Source organism: Scyliorhinus torazame, chromosome 6 (genome assembly GCF_047496885.1).
Source record: "Scyliorhinus torazame isolate Kashiwa2021f chromosome 6, sScyTor2.1, whole genome shotgun sequence".
NCBI lineage: Eukaryota > Metazoa > Chordata > Chondrichthyes > Carcharhiniformes > Scyliorhinidae > Scyliorhinus > Scyliorhinus torazame.
Genome location: NC_092712.1, coordinates 216,275,261 through 216,296,508, shown reverse-complemented (window position 1 = coordinate 216,296,508; position 21,248 = coordinate 216,275,261). Strand labels below are relative to the sequence as shown.

The 21,248-nt window shown below is 41.8% G+C and overlaps 1 protein-coding gene and 1 pseudogene across 2 annotated transcripts in view; one reads left to right on the top strand and one right to left on the bottom strand.

Annotated features, from left to right (window-relative positions):
• The window catches only part of hibadhb (3-hydroxyisobutyrate dehydrogenase b), a 187,069-nt gene that overhangs the window by 118,034 nt on the left and 47,787 nt on the right, over positions 1-21,248 (bottom strand). For both annotated transcript variants that reach the window (XM_072509401.1, XM_072509400.1), the window contains one exon: positions 20,248-20,369. In XM_072509401.1, the coding sequence (XP_072365502.1) occupies positions 20,248-20,369 (122 nt within the window). The remainder of the gene's footprint in view (positions 1-20,247; positions 20,370-21,248) is intronic.
• Positions 12,079-12,288, top strand: LOC140425956 (U2 spliceosomal RNA; annotated as a pseudogene).

The following is a 21,248-nucleotide window of genomic DNA, read 5'->3' as shown; positions in this document are numbered from 1 at the left end:
TTGGGCGGAGAGATGGCAGATGGAGTTTAATCCGGACAAATGTGAGATAATGCATTTTGGAAGGTCTAATCAGGTAGGGAATATACAGTGAATGGTAGAACCCTCAAGAGTACTGACAGTCAGAGAGATCTAGGTGTACAGGTCCACAGGTCACTGAAAGTGGCAACACAGGTGGGGAAGGTAGTCAAGAAGGCATACGGCATGCTTGCCTTCATTGGCCGTGACATTGAGTATAAAAATTGGCAAGTCATGTTGCAGCTGTATAGAACCTTAGTTAGGCCACACTTGGAGTATAGTGTTCAATTCTGGTCGCCACACCACCAGAAGGATTTGGAGGCTTTAGAGAGGGTGCAGAAGAGATTTACCAGGATGTTGCCTGGTATGGAGGACATTAGCTATGAGGAGAGGTTGAATAAACTCGGTTTGTTCTCACTGGAACGTTGGAGGTGGAGGGGCGACCTGATAGAGGTCTACAAAATTATGAGGGGGCAAGACAGAGTGGATAGAGGCTTTTCCCCAGGGTAGAGGGGTCAATTACTAGGGGGCATAAGTTTAAGGTACGAGGGGCAAGGTTTAGAGGAGATGTACGAGGCAAATTTTTTTTTTTTTTTTTTACACAGAGGGTAATGGGTGCCTGGAACTCGCTGCCGGAGGAGGTGGTGGAAGCAGGGATGATAGGGACGTTTAAGGGGTGTCTTGACAAATACATGAATAGGATGGGAATAGAGGGATACGTAGAAGTGAAGTGTAGAAGATTTTAGTTTAGCATGGTCGGCGCAGGCTTGGAGGGCCGAAGGGCCTGTTCCTGTGCTGTACCTTTCTTTGTTCTTTGTTTGAGGCAGTAGTTTGCAAGGATAGAGGGATGAAGGGTGTGTTTGAGGAGGGATGTATTAGCGGGGATCATTGAAAGGAAAAGGGCAGAACTGGAGGAGAGGAAACCATTTACATGTCACCCAGTTTGGGCGCAAGAAGGGAGCTTGGGTTGTCATTCCATGGAAAATTGGCCATGGGTGAAATTGAAGGAGAAACGTTTTCTCTTTATAAAAGCAAATACTGCGGATGCTGGAATCTGAAACGAAAGAGAAAATGCTGGAGAATCTCAGCAGGTATGGCAGCATCTGTAGGGAGAGAAAAGAGCTAACGTTTCGAGTCCGATAATTCTTTGTCAAAGCGTGTTCTCTTTACTCCACAGGGCGAATCTACAGTAATGGATAGTTTTGGCAGAGAAGAATAAGATCTGACAGCACTTCCGTGTTTCAACCAGACCTGATGATGGATTGTTAAGCATTGTATGTGATCAGGTCCACATTCCTTGGATCTGAAGGAAAGATGCAGACCAAATCAGGATGAATAACAAGGTTTGGAAGGACTGAAGATTATGCTGGAGGCAAGGACATCATAGATGAAAGCAAGGGTCGCAAAAATATTCTTTTAATTCTTTCATAGGATGTGGGCGTCTCTGAATAGGCCAGCATTTGTTGCCCATCCCTAATTGTCTTCGAGAAAATGGTGGTGAGCCACAGCCTTGAATCACTGCAGTCCACATGATGTAGGCACATCCACAGTGCTGTTAGGGAAGGAGTTAAAGGGTTTTAACCTAGCAACATTGAAGCAATGGCAATATAATTCCAAGTCAGAATGATGTGTGACTTGGGGGGAAACATGCATCTGCTGTCTTTGTCCTTCTAGGTGGTAGAGCAGGCAAGTTTGGAATTGCTGTCGAAGGAGCCTTGCTAAGTTGCTGTACTGCATCTTGCAGATGGTAACACATTTCTGCTACTGTGCATCAGTGGTGGATGAGATAAATGTTTATGGTGGTGGATGGGGTGCCAATCAAGGGGGCTACTTCGTCCTGATTGATGCCCCACTTCTTGAGTGTTGTTGGAGCTGCACCCATTCAGACAAGTGGAAAGTATTCCAATGCACTCCTGACTTTACCTTGCAGATAGTCAACAGGCTTTGGATAGTCAGGAGGCGAGTTACTCACCATAGCAATCACAGCCTCTGATTTGCTTGTAGCCACAGTATTTGTATTGCTGCTCCAGTTCAGTTTCTAGTTAATGGTAGCCCCCCCCAGGGATGTTCATAGTGTGCGATTCAGCAATGGTAATACCATTGAATGTTGTGGGACAATAGTTAGATTCTCTCTGTTGTAGATGGTTATTGCCTGCCACTTTTGTGGCGCGAATGTTACTTATGCTATGACCAAAGCAGATGCTAATTGCTGAGCAAACAAAATCACAGGGTAAACTTGGCTTACGGGCAGTAACATTATTTTGTATTCTGAAAGCATGAAGAAACCATAATGGTCCCAACAACAAAAAGTCCAGCAACACTTATGGGATTTTAAAATTCAAAGTTAGGAGATTAATAAGAAAAGAAAACTTAAAGCACACTTAAAAGCACACAAGATTACAGTTATACAGTTAAAAATAGTGTTCCAAAACATTTCTCAAAAAATCCTACTTGGTCAGACCTACAAGTCAATACCTTCCAACCCACACTCCCTTACAGGTGTTTAACTATACAAATCCAGTAACATTACCCAAGGGTAAACAGCTGTTGTTTGAGTAAATGTATACCAGTCTCTCAAACTCACTTCCACTGTGCTGTGGAAATCCAAGAAACATCATAAACAATACTGATTTCCGCAGCCCAATACTTTTCTGGTTTGATTGAAGGCTGATTCAAACTTTGTACCTTCTGCCAGCACATAGCTGTTCCCAAGAGGTCTCCCCCCCCCCCCTCCAGTCAACACAACACCGCTCAATACTTTGCCGTAAGCATATTTTTTTCCCTTTCATTTTTGATTCTATTGTCCTCACCCCCACTTAAGTTTACCAAAATATTAAAATCTTTCATATCTTTCCCATTGCCATCACTTGTGGGTCAAATAAAATTGAATAACCTTCCCTTGTTTACTTATGAAAGTTTTGCAAGCTCGAAAAGCCTTTCACTCCCCTTTTTAATTAAACAGCTGGAAAAATCAAGTCCCTCTCGATCTGCTAATGCAAATTTCAAAATTTCACTTTTTATTTATAAAACCACTTGACCGTAGCTTCTTTACAAATGTATGTATTTATCATCTTCACTCCTTTCTATCTCTCGACTCTCCAGACAAGTGTCATGGGCTTTTGCTGAGTTTTTAATGTGCTGTCACAGGTCAGGTCCAACGGCTCTAAGTTAATAACTAACTCTGGGATCTCAACCTCAGAAGGAATTGTTCACCCACCAGTTCTCTTTCAAAATAAGAAGCTTCTCCTCTAATTTGCCCGTAATTCCCTGCATATAACACACAGGGGCTTTGCAATCTTATTTGCATTGGCAGTTGACAAAACCATAACTCAAGAAATTACCTTTATATTGCTTTGTTCCCAAGTTAAGTTTCTTCTTTGTAGGCTGTTAACCAGAGGCCCTGGAGCTCAGTACAGAGCTAACACTAGCACTGCTATGTCCTGCCCTAGACTCTCCTAAGCAGCTCTCTCCAACAGATTCTATTGTGAGATTCTATCCAATAGGTAAGCTGCCTATTTGAATCTACGGCCATCTCTTACTTTTAAGAAACCCATTCACCTTCACAATTCACTTGCCTTGCTTGCCAGCAGCTGGAAAATGGAAGCAACAGTGCTCTGTTTTGGTGCCAAAAGCATGTACATGGAGGGCGCTTGACGTCAAATGTGCGTGCAGGGAGCGTGACCGGCTCTCTGCTGCCACTTCTGGCCTAAAGGCTCCACACAACCTCATTATTTCCATTTAAAAGGTGGCAGCAGTTGCCATTCTCAATGTAAGAGCCGAAAGGCGGCAAAGTGGCGCAGTGGTTAGCACTGCTGCCTACGGCGTTGAGGACCCAGGTTCGAATCCCGGCCCTGGGTCGCTGTCCGTTTGGAGTTTGCACATTCTCCCCATGTCTGCGTGGGTTTCATTCCCACAATCCAAAGATGTGCAGGTTAGGTGGATTATCCACACTAAATTGCCCCTTAATTGGGAAAACAAAATAATTGGCTACTCTAAATGTATTTTTTAAAAACCCAATGTAAGAGCCAGTATCGGCTGTTGGCCGCTTCTCCAGTGATCGGGACCACTGCGGGAACAGCGCGCCTGATCGCTCTGCAGCCCTCTCGACACCCACCCGCAGGTTGCGACCCGCACTTTGAAAAGCCCTGGGCTAGATTACATGTCAACCAGAAACAGCAAGAGTCCATAAAGATGTCAGAGACAGAGGCCTGATTCTCCATTCCGGAGTCTAGGTGCTCCCACCAGCAGAGAATCAGGACTGGTCCCCGCTGGCACTAAACCCCCCAACGCGCCATTCCATGGCATGCCAGAGTCCATGCTGCAACTGAGAGGGGAGGGACCTAATCACTCAGGTCCCAGGCCTCCGAGACTGGAGCGCCATCTTTAAAGGGTGTCCCGATCTCAATTAGCTGCTGGAGTGGATCCCCAATCCGCAAAGCAGGCAGGGCAGAAGTGCATCCTAAGCGTTGGTAAGGGTCCCGACATCAGCACCCTCCTTCAGCCTCCCCCTCACTCCCCCAGATCCTCCCTTTAGCTCCCCACTTTCCCCCTCCATGCCATGTCTCTTGGCAGCGCCAACCTGGCAGCTTGCAATCCAAAGTACCCTCACCAGCGTGCCGAGCGGTCCTTCCTGGGAGGTGAGAGGTGGGTGTCAGGGAGGCTTATGCTAGGCTGGTTGGGCTACAATCAGGCGTCATCCTTGGGATGGGCTCCATTGGCTGTTCTCCCCATCTTCAGCCATTAAACCTATTAAGCAGTCAGACAGGACACTGGGCAGTCCAACTAAAACAGAGCAGCCAAAGAGGGCCCACATCCACGGGGGGAGGGGGGGCATGTAAATATGTAAAATGATCCTCGGTTTGTTTGTATCATTTTTGCTTTCTTCTTCTTTGGTTTATCTCTCGCTTGTAATTTTTATGTTTTCTTTGGTTGCTTTGCACAATACTATACATGGTGATGAAAGTTGTAAGTTTAAAGTATGAAGTGGAATGTGTATTATAAAAATGTGAAAACCAATAAAAACATTTTTCTTTTTAAAACAAAAGTCAGTCAGTATCTAAAAGTTCAAGGGAAAGCAGCCAAAGGAGCCCCATCCCATGGAAGACCCTGACCTGAACCCCACCAGCCCAGCACAAGTCCCCCTGACCCCCAACTCTCGGGAATGGCCAGTTTTGCATGCTGGTGGCTAGTGTTAGATGGCTAATTACCACTTTGCCACCCCTCATACTCCAAGGCGCCAGGTTCACACTCCTCGATACTTGCACAAATTCACGCCAGCGGGACTCTCGGCTGGGGGGGGCAGAGCATCCCACCTGGCTTGTAAATGGTGCGCCCTGCCCTCCAATGACATGCAAAATAGCTCCAATGAGCTATTTGTATGGTCCCACCAAGTTAGGGCGGAAAACCCGACTGGGCCAGTGGGAAACTTGCTACGGCAGGCGGGGCGGGCACGGAGACCCACAACAGATTTGCCGCCTGCGCAAATCCCAATTTTGCCGCGCGGCGTGATTCTCCGCACGATCAGTTCCCGATTTTATCTGCGAGGAATGAAGAATCCCGCCCAGAAGATAGTAGCAAAGACTGCAAGGCAAAAAGAGCATTTCAACAAGATCACAGAAAAAAGTGCTGGAGAATAATCTGATTTGGGGCAATTACTATCACAGCATTCTGTAGCGGCTGGTTTAGCACAGTGGTCTAAACAGCTGGCTTGTAATGCAGAACATGACCAGCAGCGCGGGTTCAATTCCTGTACTGGCCTCCCCGAACAGGTGCCGGAATGTGGTGACTAGGGGATTTTCACAGTAACTTCATTGAAGCCTATTTGTGACAATTATTATTCTGACAGAGGGAAAGCAACATTTACCAAAGGAAAAAAACAATCCAACAAATTCTGCAATTTATGTGCATACAGCGGCTCAATGAATATCTGCAATAGTTTAAAAAATAACAGGTAAATAGGCATGGCTCCAAAACATCATGTAATTCTGAACAGCAATTTCCACTTGTATGTCAATAGCTATAATCGAAGTAATTGCATGCGAGCAAACACGCCCTTGAGCTGAGAAAGAAATAATGCAATGCATTGTTAGAAATCAATTTGCAGGACTTTCAACTCAATCTAATCCAGGATGGTAGATCATTTTCACAGCTGTATATAGCTTATATCATTTAGAACTAAACAAGATTCTCCAATGGCGTTTCACTCAAATTTCCTATTGCAGCATTGAGATTTTAGGAGGGGGGGGGGGGGTACCTCTTCTAACAGCTCCAATTGCTGAACAGGTTTGGCTGCAATGCCACCTGCTGGTACTATATACACGAGAGTATTAACCTTAATCTCTTTTAATGGATTATCTTCACACAATTACATCTGGGTATTTACCACATTTCTACACGTATGTTATACTTATGGAGACTATATTCTAATATATTTATCAAAGCTATATAGAAGACATTACTTTCATATAAATAAAGTAACATATTTTTTCCTAGGAACTCAAAGCGTTAGAATGGGGCATAGAGTACAGAAGGAAAGAGGTTATGCTGAACCTTTATAAAACATTGGTTCAGCCTCAGCTGGAGTATTGTGCCCAAATGTGGACGCAACACTTTTGATGGATGTGAAGGCATTAAAGAGAATGCAGGAAAAAACTTGTAAGGATGGTTTCAGGGAGGAGGAACTTCAATTGCGTGGATAGATTGGAGAAATTGCAACTGTTCTCTTTAGAGAGGATTAAACGGAGACTTGACAGAGGTGTTCAAAACCATGGACAAAGTAAATAGGGAAAAGCTGTTCCAAGTGACAAGAGGGTCAAAAACCAGAGGACTTATGGCGATTGTCAAAAGAAGCAATGACAAGCAGAAACCTTTTTTTCATAAACACAGGAGTGGTTAGGTTCTGGAAAGCGCTGCCAGAGTATGTTGGAGACAGATTTAATCAAGGCTTTTTGGATAATGGTATAATCATCTGAAAGGATGGAACTTGCAGGGCTATGGGATAAGTCAAGGGTGTGGGACTTACTCTAGCATACAGCTGGCATGGACACATCAGGCTTCTTAGCTTCCTTCTGCACTGCAACCATTCTATGAGGTCCTCACCTCCCACAATCTTATTATCGACAATTTTCAGGCTTGGAAATTCCAAACCAGGGGTCACCTAGTTACAAATTTCAAATCTGGTTGGCCTTCACCTTCACTCTTCACCTTGGTTTTTCCATATTATTTCAACTAGGTTAGCAGCTGAACTGAACTGGGTCATTTAAATTTATTTTAAAAACTTTCTTTATGTATTTGAATCATCTTGAAAAAAAATTGTCCAAATTATTGGAGAAATTCGACAGAAATCTGAAGTTCAGCACACAGAATGACAATCAATGCCATTCAACATATGGGCTAAGCTTTATTTGTCATGGTTGGTGATGTTAGTTTCCTTCAGAGCACTAAGCACTGTTATGTGCAGCAATGCCCCTACTTAGGGAGGAAACTGGATCACTCAACAAGTGTGGCCTGTTTCATGTGGCCACACACGTATACACACATTTTAAGTACTCTCCCAAAAAAAAGTTTTCCTTCCCAAACAGGGTAGTGGGAGAGAAGAGAAAGATGGACTTTCACTGATAACTTGATGGGGCAGTTGCAATGCACCTCATCACAGAAGTATGCCAGACGAACTGTGCCAGTTCCAGTGAGTCCAGCATTATTCCAGTTGTAATGCATCTACTTGTCCAGATCTTGATGGAGACGGATATGAAAACCCAAGTAAAATACAACCATTAAAAGTGTTCATGAAAAGTCCACACAATACATGCACCTTTTCAAGTTTGCATACTTTCTTTGAAAGGCAATCTGTCTATAAGAATATAAAAGAATGCACTCAGACAAGCGACCAGTTTAACAAATCTTTAGGTATTCTTCCAAAAGGGAATAAATTGCAGGCAATGTAATGTAAAAATGTGGAATGTTCTACAGGAGTATTGAATTGTGCATGAATATGCAGTTCCTGCCTCATTAAAATGTGGCATCACTAAAATATTAAGTCACATATGCTCCATTAACAAAATATTCAAAAGGTTCATATTTGCGATCCAAATACAATTACATTTCACTTATAAAATGCTTTTAATTTCAGTTAGTTTATTTAGGGTGGAGAACAGCCTATTTAATATTAACGAGTGCAGTCACTGTAGTCCTTTAATTGTTAAAATAGTCAGTCAGTCACAAGTAGGCTATGTAGGATCCGATTGAATTGTTGCAAATTGAATTTCTCGCCCAACGTTCAATGCCCAATTTTCTCATGAGCAAATCTAGTGCTGAGTTAGTCAAACTTAGCAAGGAATGCTACAACTGGTCTCAGCCCAGGCCTCGGGTATTACTATTCAGTTTTGTTCTCCAATGATTCTTGTTGGAAAAAGCACATGCAGCCTCTTCAAGCAAATGACATGGCTGAACTCAGTTGTGACGATGGCCAAAGTTGAACAGCCTGCCATAATCTGATTTATAAGCTATGTGTCCGTCATGGACAGTTACTCATGGAGAGACCTGAATATTGATTGGGATGCCAAGATATTCTCAAAATAATTTTGTTTCAACAAACTTGCTACTGTAGAAGCACAGATTAAGAATTCAGCATTTACACAATATTTCATGTCATCTTAGGTTACCAGAATGCTTCGAAGTCAGGAAGACACGATAAATGGAGATGAAATATGCACATGTGTGGAAATGAAGTGAGGGCAGGATTAGGTTCAAAGACGACTGCTGATAACACCAGCAGTCAAGTTCACACTTGAAAAGCAACCACTTGAGTGAGGGGAGGGAGTTTCTGTGAAACTCTATCGTGACACGAGTCAGAATCTTCAGAATAAGTAGTGAACAGATTTGGAAAAAGATCACGGGTCAAGGAGGGGAAGATGGAGGAGGAAGAACTGAACCGGCCAAACGTCCTCGGACAGTTTCTCCCAACCTTGTAAACACTTACCACTGAGTAAAGCAAATCACAACATCCAATGCTGGACCTATAATGCCATTCCTTCACTATCACTGGATTAAAATCCTGCAAATTCCTCACTTACACCGCTGGAAGCGTCATCACAAGGGCCAAGGCAGCACCACTGCACCTTCTCAGGGGAACAAGGGATGAGCAATGAATGAATACATGTCACATCCAGAAAACAAGTTTTAAAAATGTTCCCCTGAGTACATAGGACAGTGACTATTCTGTATAAATGAAGACATCAACTCGACTTCTCACAACCAGTTGGTTCAAAGTCCCAAGCGAATGCACATTGAAATGCTTTCTTGTAAACGTCTGGAGACGACCAAACTGACTGCAACAGCTTTGATTGTATTATTTTCAGTGGCTGGGCGATCATTTGATGGCATTCATTACATTTTCATTTCAAGATTCCAACTAAGTTATAAATCAGTACATATTGTGGCAAAAGAGAAAGGTGTAATTGATTGTTAAACTAATTTGGTCAAATGATGCTTCATCTAATTTAAAGTACTTCTTCAACTTTATTGAAAGTGCATGTTTGATTTCGGGGATAGAGTTTACTACTTCACTATCAGGCTCATGAGAAAAGTACAAAACATTCCATGCGCTTGCGAATCATTCTGAAAAAGTTTATTCACAGCTATGATAACAGCAACTCCTCTTAACACACCCATCAACGAAGGGTCACAATTCCAAACCTACAAACAAAGGGACTTTGGTAAAATGGTTCAGAAATTAACGTACATGCATCATTATTCATGATTAAGGAAGAGCTTTCAACTCAATTTACCCCAAGTCATAAAGAAAGTAGCCTGCAGGAATTTCCAAGTTCTGTCAGAGATTTACATCTACAAATCTTAACTCCAGACCAGGCGCCAGCTGATAAACAAACAATCTAAAATCAAGGGCCACACGATCCCCATATCCTAAATTTTATGGACTTGGAGAGGTAATTTACAGCCCAGCTTCATTTTCCACTAAGTCCTAAGTTGAGTAAAGCTGTCATTAACTCATGTTAGAAGACTCTAAAGTAATCTTAGCATTTGATGTGTACAATACCAGACATCTCCTTAAATCAATGACAGATTGATACGATTATGTGTGTGTCTACTAGCTATCATATTAAAAAAGGCAATCATTAGAATGTACTGATTTTGGCACTGAAGTAAATAGTTACCATTTGAACTTCCTAAACTCCATTTCAAAGCAATTCAACATACAAAGACACTCGCTAAAAATACAAATGCCTCCTGTACAGAAGTTAAGGTTCTGCCAAAAAAACAAAAAACCCAGCTCATCAAGCAGCCAACTGGATTTTTTTTTTTAAATTATTAAATCTTTTACAGCCCATTACTATCCTTGCTGATGAAATCATAACTAGCTGCTCCACTGATAAGTGGGTTGGAGCTTTCCCCGCTTTATAAGAGGGATATTGTGCCAAAACGAATATCAGTTTTCCCTGCATAACAAAACAGACATGTGGCTGCTTAGTAACTGCCAAAACTTGTATCACATATGTGAGGCAGCTTGCACAGTGAGGCTCTGTCAGAAATGGAATAAATAGAAACAACCTCAGAGGTGAGTCTCTCAGCTAGAATATTTTAATTTATTTGCTCTTTTCCTCAATTACATTATTTATTAACCTGTATATAATACCCTCTAATGATAACAATTCAAGGATCAGGAGGCATGAGGATTTAATAAACAAACTGTTAATCATGGCTAGACCTTAATAATAATAATAATAACCTTTTATTGTCACAAGTATGAAGTTACTGTGAAAAGCCCCTTGGATTTAGTTTTAATTTTTTTTACATAGAGATTTACCACTGGAACATTTAGATTTCCATTAAATTACGCACAATCAAGAATTCATCAAAATTAACGGCAGGCAGAAAGAAATCATGAAATCCAGTTTTGCTACTAAACAATGTTGCATGATTCAGAAACACTTGCCGATACTTCTTCGGGAAACTAAGGAACTTCGGCAAGTCCACATCGACTCTTACCAATTTTTACAGATGCACCATAGAAAGCATCTTATCTGGTTGCATCACAGCCTGGTAAGGCAACTGCTCGGCCCAAGTTGTGAACACAGCCCAGTCCATCACGCAAAACCGCCTTCCATCCACGGACTCTGTCTACACCTCCTGCTGCCTTTGGAAAGTGGGCAGCATAATCAAAGACCCCTCCCACCAAGGTTATTCTCTCTTCCATCGGGCAGAAGATACAAATGTCTGAGAACACGCACTAACAGGTGTAAAAACAGCTTCTTAGCAGCTGTTAACAGACTCCTGAATTACACTCTTATGGACTGAACTGATTTCTCTACGCATCTTCTCTACTGTTATAGCACCATACTCCATATGCCTATGTAGTTACATTGTGTATTTATCGTATGTCCTATGTTTTTCATGTATGGATTGATCTGCCTGGACTGTATGCAGAACAATACTTTTCACTGTACCCCAGTACATGTGACAATAAATCAAAATTTAAATCAGTATCTTACCTTATTGGTTAAAGAAACAGTGAAAAAAAAATTTAAATGGCATTTTGCTTAAACTCAAATACCGGTGAAATCAGTAATGCTGGGGGTGTGAATACTGCTCTTTCATCTCCAAGCTGGGTTTGAACCAAGTCCACACTTACAATTTACTCTTAGCTCCCAGGTAGTTCAGCAAAAAGTAAATACTGCATGATATGGTACTGAATCAGAAGGTCAAGTACTCTACTTAGTTAGCTGAACCTGATGCTCTTAGTGATGAAATGGGGCTGTTGTCCTTCACTGTCTATACTCGAGTATAAAATGTAGCCTCTGTGCAATGTCCCAGCAGTAGTGGCCAGTGAATCAGCTTCAAGGGAAAGTTTTGGTGTTGGGGGAAAAAAGAACAAACAATATTCTTAGAAACAGCTTGTTCAATTAGTGAGGCTGTTTATAAGACTTGCTGTACAATTAACAATTCAGGACTAGGAAAGGAAAATGCCAGTGAACTGTTTTGTCAATTGAAGCTTTTCTGGGGGAATGAAAGTACAATATTTTCAGTGTTATAAATGATTACTACTTCATCGCCTCTCGGCCTTTTGGCTAAGATCAAGTGTAGTATCTGCTCGGCCTTTTGGCTCACTCAGATCTGGTATGTCTCTCATGTGGAGACCATGAATTGGATACAATCTGAATTTGAATTGTTTTTTGGAACAGGCAAGGAGCTGGATTAGGGGTTTGCCCCTGTCCGCACTCGGAGTCCTGGCTTTGTAACTCAGGAAAAGTAATTTAAAAATAAATAAATAAATAAAAATAAATGATTACCTTTGAAATGGGTTTTAGACAATTATGTGGACAGGTACCGTCACAAAGCAGGCCTCAAAGTCTATAATCAATCATTTTCGTACTGAGGCCAAAAACATAATGCCATTTTATCAAGAAATTATTTTAAAATAGCAATAACCTAAACTTTATTTTAGAAGTGGGCATTTTACTTTGTAAAATATTATTCATGCTAATAGACTGCAAGGCAGTACTTTGTAGTCCAGTGTTCTGAATAATGTATCTCATCTGGGGTGATTTTTAAATGGGGAGCCTGGCCACAATTAAGTCAGCTGGCAAGCAGCAAAGTATCACTGAATATACAAGGGAAAACCACCATTGTTTTAAGAGCTGAATTTCTCCACGTCACAATCAGCAGCAACTTTCAATGCTCAAATTTTCAAAAATGTAATTTAATCTAACCATGGATAACTCTATCAGTAGCAGGCAGGATCTTTATGAAGAGTCACGGTAGTACAATAAACAACTACATTTTTTGTCTATACAAAGTTAGCTGATCTCAGCTGGGGCAGCAGGAGGCATGCCATCAGTGGCATTAAAGCCTCATACAGGAATTGGGCGGGGAAAGGACAGAGCTATGTTCCATCATCTGGTGACCCCTGCTGGAGTCATGTGTGCATGGGCATTGGTACAAGTTCAGGTTACAGTATCCCCAGAGTCAAACATCCGACGAACATTCATTGTCTACATCTGCTATTACAACAAGGCACAAGTTGCCCAAATACATGGAACTGCACCACAACAAGAAATTAGCACAGGAGTTTTAATGAGAAAATAAAACATTCACAATGGTTATAGCAAAGGTTTTAACAACATTATGATAGCCAGAGAGAGCAGATACCCCTCTTTTTCCTTGTTATGATCAGTGTAGGGACAAATACCCTTTTAAAAAAAGGCATTTGAGGGTCCAGTCATTGTTTGGAAGGATCACATGACAAGATTTTAAGTTTTAAGACCTTTACAGGAACAAACTAAAATCAACATTATGTTAGTATCAGTAGGCAACTTATAATCTCAAGTACAGAGAAGATTTCCCGTTTAACTTATAAAACTGAAAGTCTCTTAAGTGGACACTTTACTCTCCTGGGACCAATCCAAAGCTATTCTCCACTGTCAAAGACCTGTGACGTTGTCCCTTTCCCAGCCAGATAATGTCTAATCCCAAAACTGACTCATTGTTAATGATACACGGCAGATTGCTTCACTCTAGCCCAGGTTAGATTAATCCTCCAGCCTCCTTTAAAGCCTTGGTCTCTTAAATCTGAGTGAAAACACCCATCTCCATTCGGTGTGAACAACTGGGTCAGCGTTTTCACTGCTTCAGGTGCGGGTCTCGTTCCCTTTTTTTTCCCTGCTCTCTCTCTCAGCCACAAGTTAGTCTGCAAGAATCTGAGAGTTTCAGTGATATCTTCAAAAAACCATAACCCACAGTTGTTTCTGTGAACTTTTCCTTCAAAGCTCATCTTCATGGCACCTTGAATCACATGAGCCTTGTATCCAGGTAGAAATGCTAATTAGCTATCATCTGGATCCTCAACTCTATGCTATCCTGGAATCAATCAGGCAGCCTAAAGTTTGCAAAACAAAATCATGAAGATGCTGGAATTCTGAAATGAAAACAAAAAGTGTGAGAAATACTTAGCAGGTCCGGCAACATGTGTAGAGATACAGAGTTAATGTTCTCATGGAAGGCCAGCGACCTGAAACGTCAACTTTGTTTTTCTCCACCAATGTTGCCTGACCTGCTGAGTACGTCCAGCACTTTTGTTCTGATTTCAGCCTAAAGTATAACTGTCTATGAAGTCTAGAATTCCTAACCCCTCCCCGTGATTTGGAGGCCAACAGTCTACCCACAGCCAGCACTGATGCCTTTGCCATTGTCCATAAGTGTGAACACCTTGCATCTTCGCTGCAAGTCCATAAGACCATAAGACATAGGAGCGGATGTAAGGCCATTCGGCCCATCGAGTCCACTCCACCATTCAATCATGACTGATTTCAACTCCAGTTACCCGCTCTCTCCATTGCCCTTATTTCCTCGAGAAATCAAGAATTTATCACCTTCTGTCTTAAAGACACTCAACGTCCCGGCCTCCACCGCCCTCTGTGGCAATGAATTCCACAGACCCACCACTCTCTAGCTGAAGAAATTTCTCCTCATCTCTGTTCTAAAGTGACTCCCTTTTATTCTAAGGCTGTGCCCCCGGGTCCTAGTCTCCCCTGATAATGGAAACCTACGTCCACCCTATCTAAGCCATTCATTATCTTGTAAGTTTCTATTAGATCTCCCCTCAACCTCCTAAACTCCAATTAATATAATCCCAGGATCCTCAGACGTTCATCGTATGTTAGGCCTACCATTCCTGGGATCATCCGTGTGAAACTCCGCTGGACCCGCTCCAGTGCCAGTATGTCCTTCCAGAGGTGTGGGGCCCAAAATTGCTCACAGTATTCTAAATGGGACCTAACTAATGCTTTATAAAGCTTCAGAAGTACATGCCTGCTTTTATATTCCAAGCCTCTTGAGATAAATGACAACATTGCATTTGCTTTCTTAATTACGGACTCAACCTGCAAGTTCACCTTTAGAGAATCCTGGACTAGGACTCCCAAGTCCCTTTGCACTTCAGCATTATGAATTTTGTCACCGTTTAGAAAATAGTCCATGCCTCTATTCTTTTTTCCAAAGTGCAAGTCCTCGCACTTGCCCACGTTGAATTTCATCAGCCATTTCTTGGACCACTCTCCTAAACTGTCTAAATCTTTCTGCAGCCTCCCCACCTCCTCCATACTACCTGTCCCTCCACCTATCTTTGTATCATCGGCAAACTTAGCCAGAATGCCCCCAGTCCCGTCATCTAGATCGTTAATATATAAAGAGAACAGCTGTGGCACCAGCACTGAACCCTGCGGGACACCACTCGTCACCGGTTGCCATTCCGAAAAATAACCTTTTATCCCAACTCTCTGCCTTCTGCCTGACAGCCAATCGTCAATCCATGTCAGTGCCTTGCCTCGAATACCATGGGCCCTTATTTTACTCAGCAGTCTCCCGTGAGGCACCTTATCAAAGGCCTTTTGGAAGTCAAGATAGATAACATCCATTGGCTCTCCTTGGTCTAACCTATTTGTTATCTCTTCAAAGAACTCTAACAGGTTTGTCAGGCACGACCTCCCCTTACTAAATCCATGCTGACTTGTCCTAATCCGACCCTGCACTTCCAAGAATTTAGAAATCTCATCCTTAACAATGGATTCTAGAAGCTTGCCAACAACCGAGGTTAGGCTAATTGGCCTATAATTTTCCTTGTTCCCTTCTTGAACAGGGGGGTTACAACAGCGATTTTCCAATCCTCTGGGACTTTCCCTAACTCCAGTGACTCTTGAAAGATCATAACTAACGCCTCCACTATTTCTTCAGCTATCTCCTTTAGAACTCTAGGATGTAGCCCATCTGGGCCCGGAGATTTATCAATTTTTAGACCTCTTAGTTTCTCTAGCACTTTCTCCTTTGTGATGGCTACCATATTCAACTCTGCCCCCTGACTCTCCTGAATTGTTGGGATATTACTCATGTCTTCTACTGTGAAGACTGACGCAAAGTACTTATTTAGTTCCTCAGCTATTTCCTTGTCTCCCATCACTAGATTACCAGCGTCATTTTGGAGCGGCCCAATGTCTACCCTTGCCTCCCGTTTGTTTTTAATGTATTTAAAGAAACTTTTACTATCATTCCTAATGTTACTGGCTAGCCTACCTTCATAATTGATCCTCTCTTTCCTTATTTCTCTCTTTGTTATCCTCTGTTTGTTTTTGTAGCCTTCCCAATCTTCTGACTTCCCACTACTCTTTGCCACATTATAGGCTTTCTCTTTTGCTTTGATGCATTCCCTAACTTCCTTTGTCAGCCATGGCTGCCTAATTCTCCCCTCTGATAACCTTTCTTTTCTTTGGGATGAACCTCTGTACTGTGTCCTCAATTACTACCAGAAATTCCTGCCATTGCTGTTCTACTGTCTTTCCCACTAGGTTCTGCTCCCAGTCGATTTTCGTCAGTTCCTCCCCCATGCCCCTGTAGTTACCTTTATTTAACTGTAACACCTTTACATCTGATTCTACCTTCTTTCTTTCAAATTGGAGATTGAATTCTACCATATTATGATCACTGCCTCCTAAATGTTCCCTTACTTTAAGATCTTTAATCAAGTCTGGCTCATTACATAACACTAAGTCCAGAATGGTCTGTCCCCTCGTGGGCTCCATCACAAGCTGTTCCAAAATGCCCTCCTGTAAACATTCAATGAATTCCCTTTCCTTGGGTCCACTGGCAGCATTATTTACCCAGTCCACTTGCATATTGAAGTCCCCCATGATCACTGTGACCTTGCCTTTCTGACATGCACTTTCTATTTTGTGGTGCATTTTGTGCCCCTGGTCCTGACCACTGTCAGGAGGCCTGTACATAACTCCCATTATGGCTTTTTTGCCTTTGTGGTTCCTCAACTCTACCCACACAGATTCCACATCATCTGACCCTATGTTGTTTAGTTAATTTCATTCCTAATTAACAAGGCAACCCCGCTCCCTCTGCCCACCTCTCTGTCTTTTTGATAGGTTGTGAATCCCTGGATGTTTAAATGCCAGTCCTGAACCCCCTGCAACCACGTCTCTGTGATGCCTACCACATCATACCTGCCAGTCACAATCTGGGCCACAAGCTCATCTACCTTGTTCCGTACACTGCGCGCATTTAAATATAGCACCTTTAATTCTTTATTGACCGTCCCTTTTTGTTTTCTTAGTGTGGTGGACCTTGGTTTACTGAGCCTTTCCATACACTGTGGCATATTTTGTGGGATGGAGACTATCGTAACCTCTCCTGAGTTCTGTCTTTTCGTGCTTTTTTGTATTCCTAAGCAGCTACGCTTCCCACTGATTACTTCACCTCTTGGTTCCCTGACTTTCCCTTCCCCCTAATCTCTAGTTTAAAGTCCTATTGACCACCCTATTTACTCTTTTCGCTAGAACATTGGTCCCAGCTCGGTTCAGGTGGAGACCATCCCAACGGTATAGGTCCCCCCTGTCCCAAAACTGATGCCAGTGTCCCATGAAAAGGAACCCCTCTTTCCCACACCACTCTTTCAGCCACGTGTTAACTTCCCTTATTCTTGCCTCCCTATGCGAATTTGCACGTGGCTTGGGCAGTAATCCGGAGTCTTTTGACTTGGCCCCCTCTTATCCCCATAGCAACCAAGTCACCAAGATTTGTGATCAGACAGAATTTATTGCAGGTCACATGACCCCTTCACGACTTGATTTTACCTTAAAGAGACAGTCCCCAAAACATGACAATCTCATATTTCTCTGTAATTGTAACATTCTTCGTCTCATTACTCAATAAATAATAAATCATGATGTAAGCGTCCATTCTAAATAATTTGTTTCAAACAATGGATACATTTGTAACTATCCGATTTTTAAAAGCTGGTGCCAAATGTGCAGGTAATTTCCACTCAGCACAGTATTTCTTTCCTGAACTAAAAAAATAAAAATATCATTCAAAGTCTATCAAAGCTTTCAAAATAACTACACATCTGGTTAAAATGTTTAAATGCGATCTGTCCCATCCACCAAGAAATATTTTCGATTAGAGTCACAGACCCTTTTCGTTGACATATCAGGCAACCAGTTGCCACTCCGTCAAGCACATTTCGCAGAATTCACAGCGCTGGCGGAAACTATATAGCTTACTATTCTGGATGCAGTACTCAAGCTGTTGACTCCAATCCCAATAATATGTTTTATAAAGGATTCCATATTTTAATAACGCTGTTACAAAACTCTCCCCTCCACATAATGGGAAGTCCACGTCTTATTGGCACAGTCGTGCAAAAGAATGGAAGCAATCCATCACATTTCACCCTCTAAAAAATGTTCATACTTCTGAAGATTTGCTTTAGGTGTCCTCAAAGTTCACAAATATTACCTCTCATTCCTAGTATTATTCCAACTAATTATTATAGGACAAATATTCATCATATAAACTTCCCAGATTACATATAATACTTCAACTATGATCTAACCAACATCTGAAGCAAACTTATTCAACAACACTTTCTTGCTTACATGTTCAATATTTCTATGTCAAAACCAAAGTTACCCTTCCACAGTTCATTCAAGCGCTGCAGACCTATCCACATGAATTCAAGCTACAGGAAATCTCTCCAATGCTGTCACATCTTTGCATATCTACCCTACTTTGGATAAACTGCAGGATCAACACGCCAGTTTGTCAAACCTCAGAATCATTCTTCAGTGACAGAAATGCCCACAACCATCCCAAATCCATACTTCCCTCTTCAGTATTACTAAATATAGGATTATCTAACCCCAACAGGTGTATGGTGCATACCACCCATGTAGCTGCAGCATTAAAAAATGGCAACAGGTCAGAAATTACATGCTTGGGTATTAGAATACATAGAAAATGAAGGTTGTGCAGCTACAAGTGTATGTGGTCACAGAATTTTTCTAAAAAGTCGCACAATGCCCTACAATGAAATTAAAATTTGTTTTAGTCATTGTAAACCATCGGCCCTGATATTATGCCCTTCGTTGTTTAACCTTATTAACGTACGCCAAATCTTCTCTCTCACGTGTATCTGCTGATAATACTTAAGTTATGCACATGCGACAGAGAAAATGCATATGTAATTCCTACAACACTTCTTTGACAGTATTTAAATCACACTGAATTATGTATCTACAACTACCGACAGTGATCTGTAATTGAGACCCGTATTCAAGGTGCTGTGTCATGATTGTGCATATTACCAAACCATGCTGGGAGTCTTAAAATCAAGTTTCTGGTCCCTCATGTCCAGAATTCCCTTCCAGCAGATCTCAAACCAATGCCATCCACCTGTCACAAACAAATCCCCAAACACCGACCGGTGTCACTACCTACACACGTTCCCTTCATTGCCAATAATTTGCTTATGGTTCTTTAAATGGATTTTCAACATTTCTAAAGTACTAGAATTGTGTAAAAAAAATAATTGTAGTAGTTCAGCCTGGTGGGAAGGGTCACATCTATTTTAGAATAGATTTCCCCAAATTACATGGGAGAAGAAAACTTCCTTTATTCTGGAAAGTGATGGGAATTTATTCACCAACTACTACCCTTCCCTCCTGCCATCTCATGCCCGCAATGCCACGCCCGTAGCTGAGCATGCTCCTGATTTTCCCAGGTCACCATTGCTTTTGTATGCTCCTACATACTATCACTCTCTCAACAAATGGCGCCCCACTACTCTCTATTCAGTTTCTACAAGCTACCTGCTATCCCCAGCACCATCTATTTCACCTCCTCCTGTATCCCATGCTTCAACAGACCAGATAACGGTAAAGATATGTTTAACATAGCAATCAAAACTACTGATCTATAACTTCCAATCATAATAAAATTGAGATTTGATCTATTGGCATACTGTAACTTTTTGTATGCCACATAGCATCCCACAAAATCAAGCAGAACCACAAGAGAATTTTAGAAAATTTAGGCAGTGAGGTCTATTGCTTTCCACCCCAGATATCCCTCTCCTGGGGAAAAAAAACACTCTTTTCCCATTCACCACACGAAAACTGACTGCTACAGTGGAATGGGTTCCGGAGGTTCTAGGCTGACACTAATGGTCTCCCTCCTATCAGGAGCTTCAGCCCAGGAAAATGGATCAGAACTGGATCATCAAAAGAATCTTCCCGTCCCCAGCATCAACACATTAACTTCACCCTGAAATGGAAAATGCAGGCCCTGGTTTCTGGATAGTTAGATTTTGTGGCTATCTCATAGTGGAGAGGCTTTTTGTAGATATTTCCTTTATAAAATATTCCTCAACTTCTTACATACCTCCAGATACAGGCGCATCCATGAACAAAGCTCCAGTCTTTTCTGCTTCTTTGGCTATTTCTTTCGAAACTAAAGGGTCAATAGTGCTTGAATCAATTAGCAATGAACCTTTTTTGACTTTCCTGGAAAGAAAATATGGAAAGTTAGTTCAAAATCCATTGACTTCAAAGCTATTGACTATGTATTCACCAGAAAAAAAACCAATGCACTCTAATGTAGTATATCAAGACTTATTTACTTCCTTTGAAAAAAATCTTCTCTCTAATTTCCAGAAAATAGCAACTGGGATTGACATTCAGTGGCATCACTTGCAGTTACCAAAGAAATCCTGTGAACGTCAGAAGATTTTAGGACATTACAGCTGAGCCTGTTACTATTTCCACCTACATACTTTCTGGTAAGGTAGATTGGACAGCTATCAGGAGAAGTCCCTACTCAAGAGGTCTTGAGGTCAAAGTATATAGTGCAGGTGTTAAGAATACCACAACAGACATTGGATCATCAGAGGAATAAGGCATGACCTTATTTTCACAGGAAAAGGTTTTCACATACAAAGGCATATCATAAACTATGCTGAAAACTATCTTTCCACTTTTATACAATGCATGTCTTTACCCTTCCTTTTCTTAAAATAAATTTAGAGCACCCAATTCTTTTTTTTCCAATTAAGGGGCAATTTAGCGTGGCCAATCCACCTACCCTGCACAGCTTAGGGTTGTGGGGGTGAGATCACACAGACAGTGGCCCGGATCGAAACCGGATCCTCAGCGCCGTGAGGCAGCGATGCTAACCACTGCGCCACCTTGCCACCCCTTCTTCACCCTTCCTACACAATTTATATCTGATTTTCCAAACATATTTACGCATCTTGCCCATTTAAAAATAAATACTATTGAATGGGTTGAAAGGTTATGGAGAACCATAAAACATAGGAGCAGAATTAGGCCATTCAGCCCATTGAGTCTGCTCCGCTATTCAATTATGACTGATATTTTCTCATC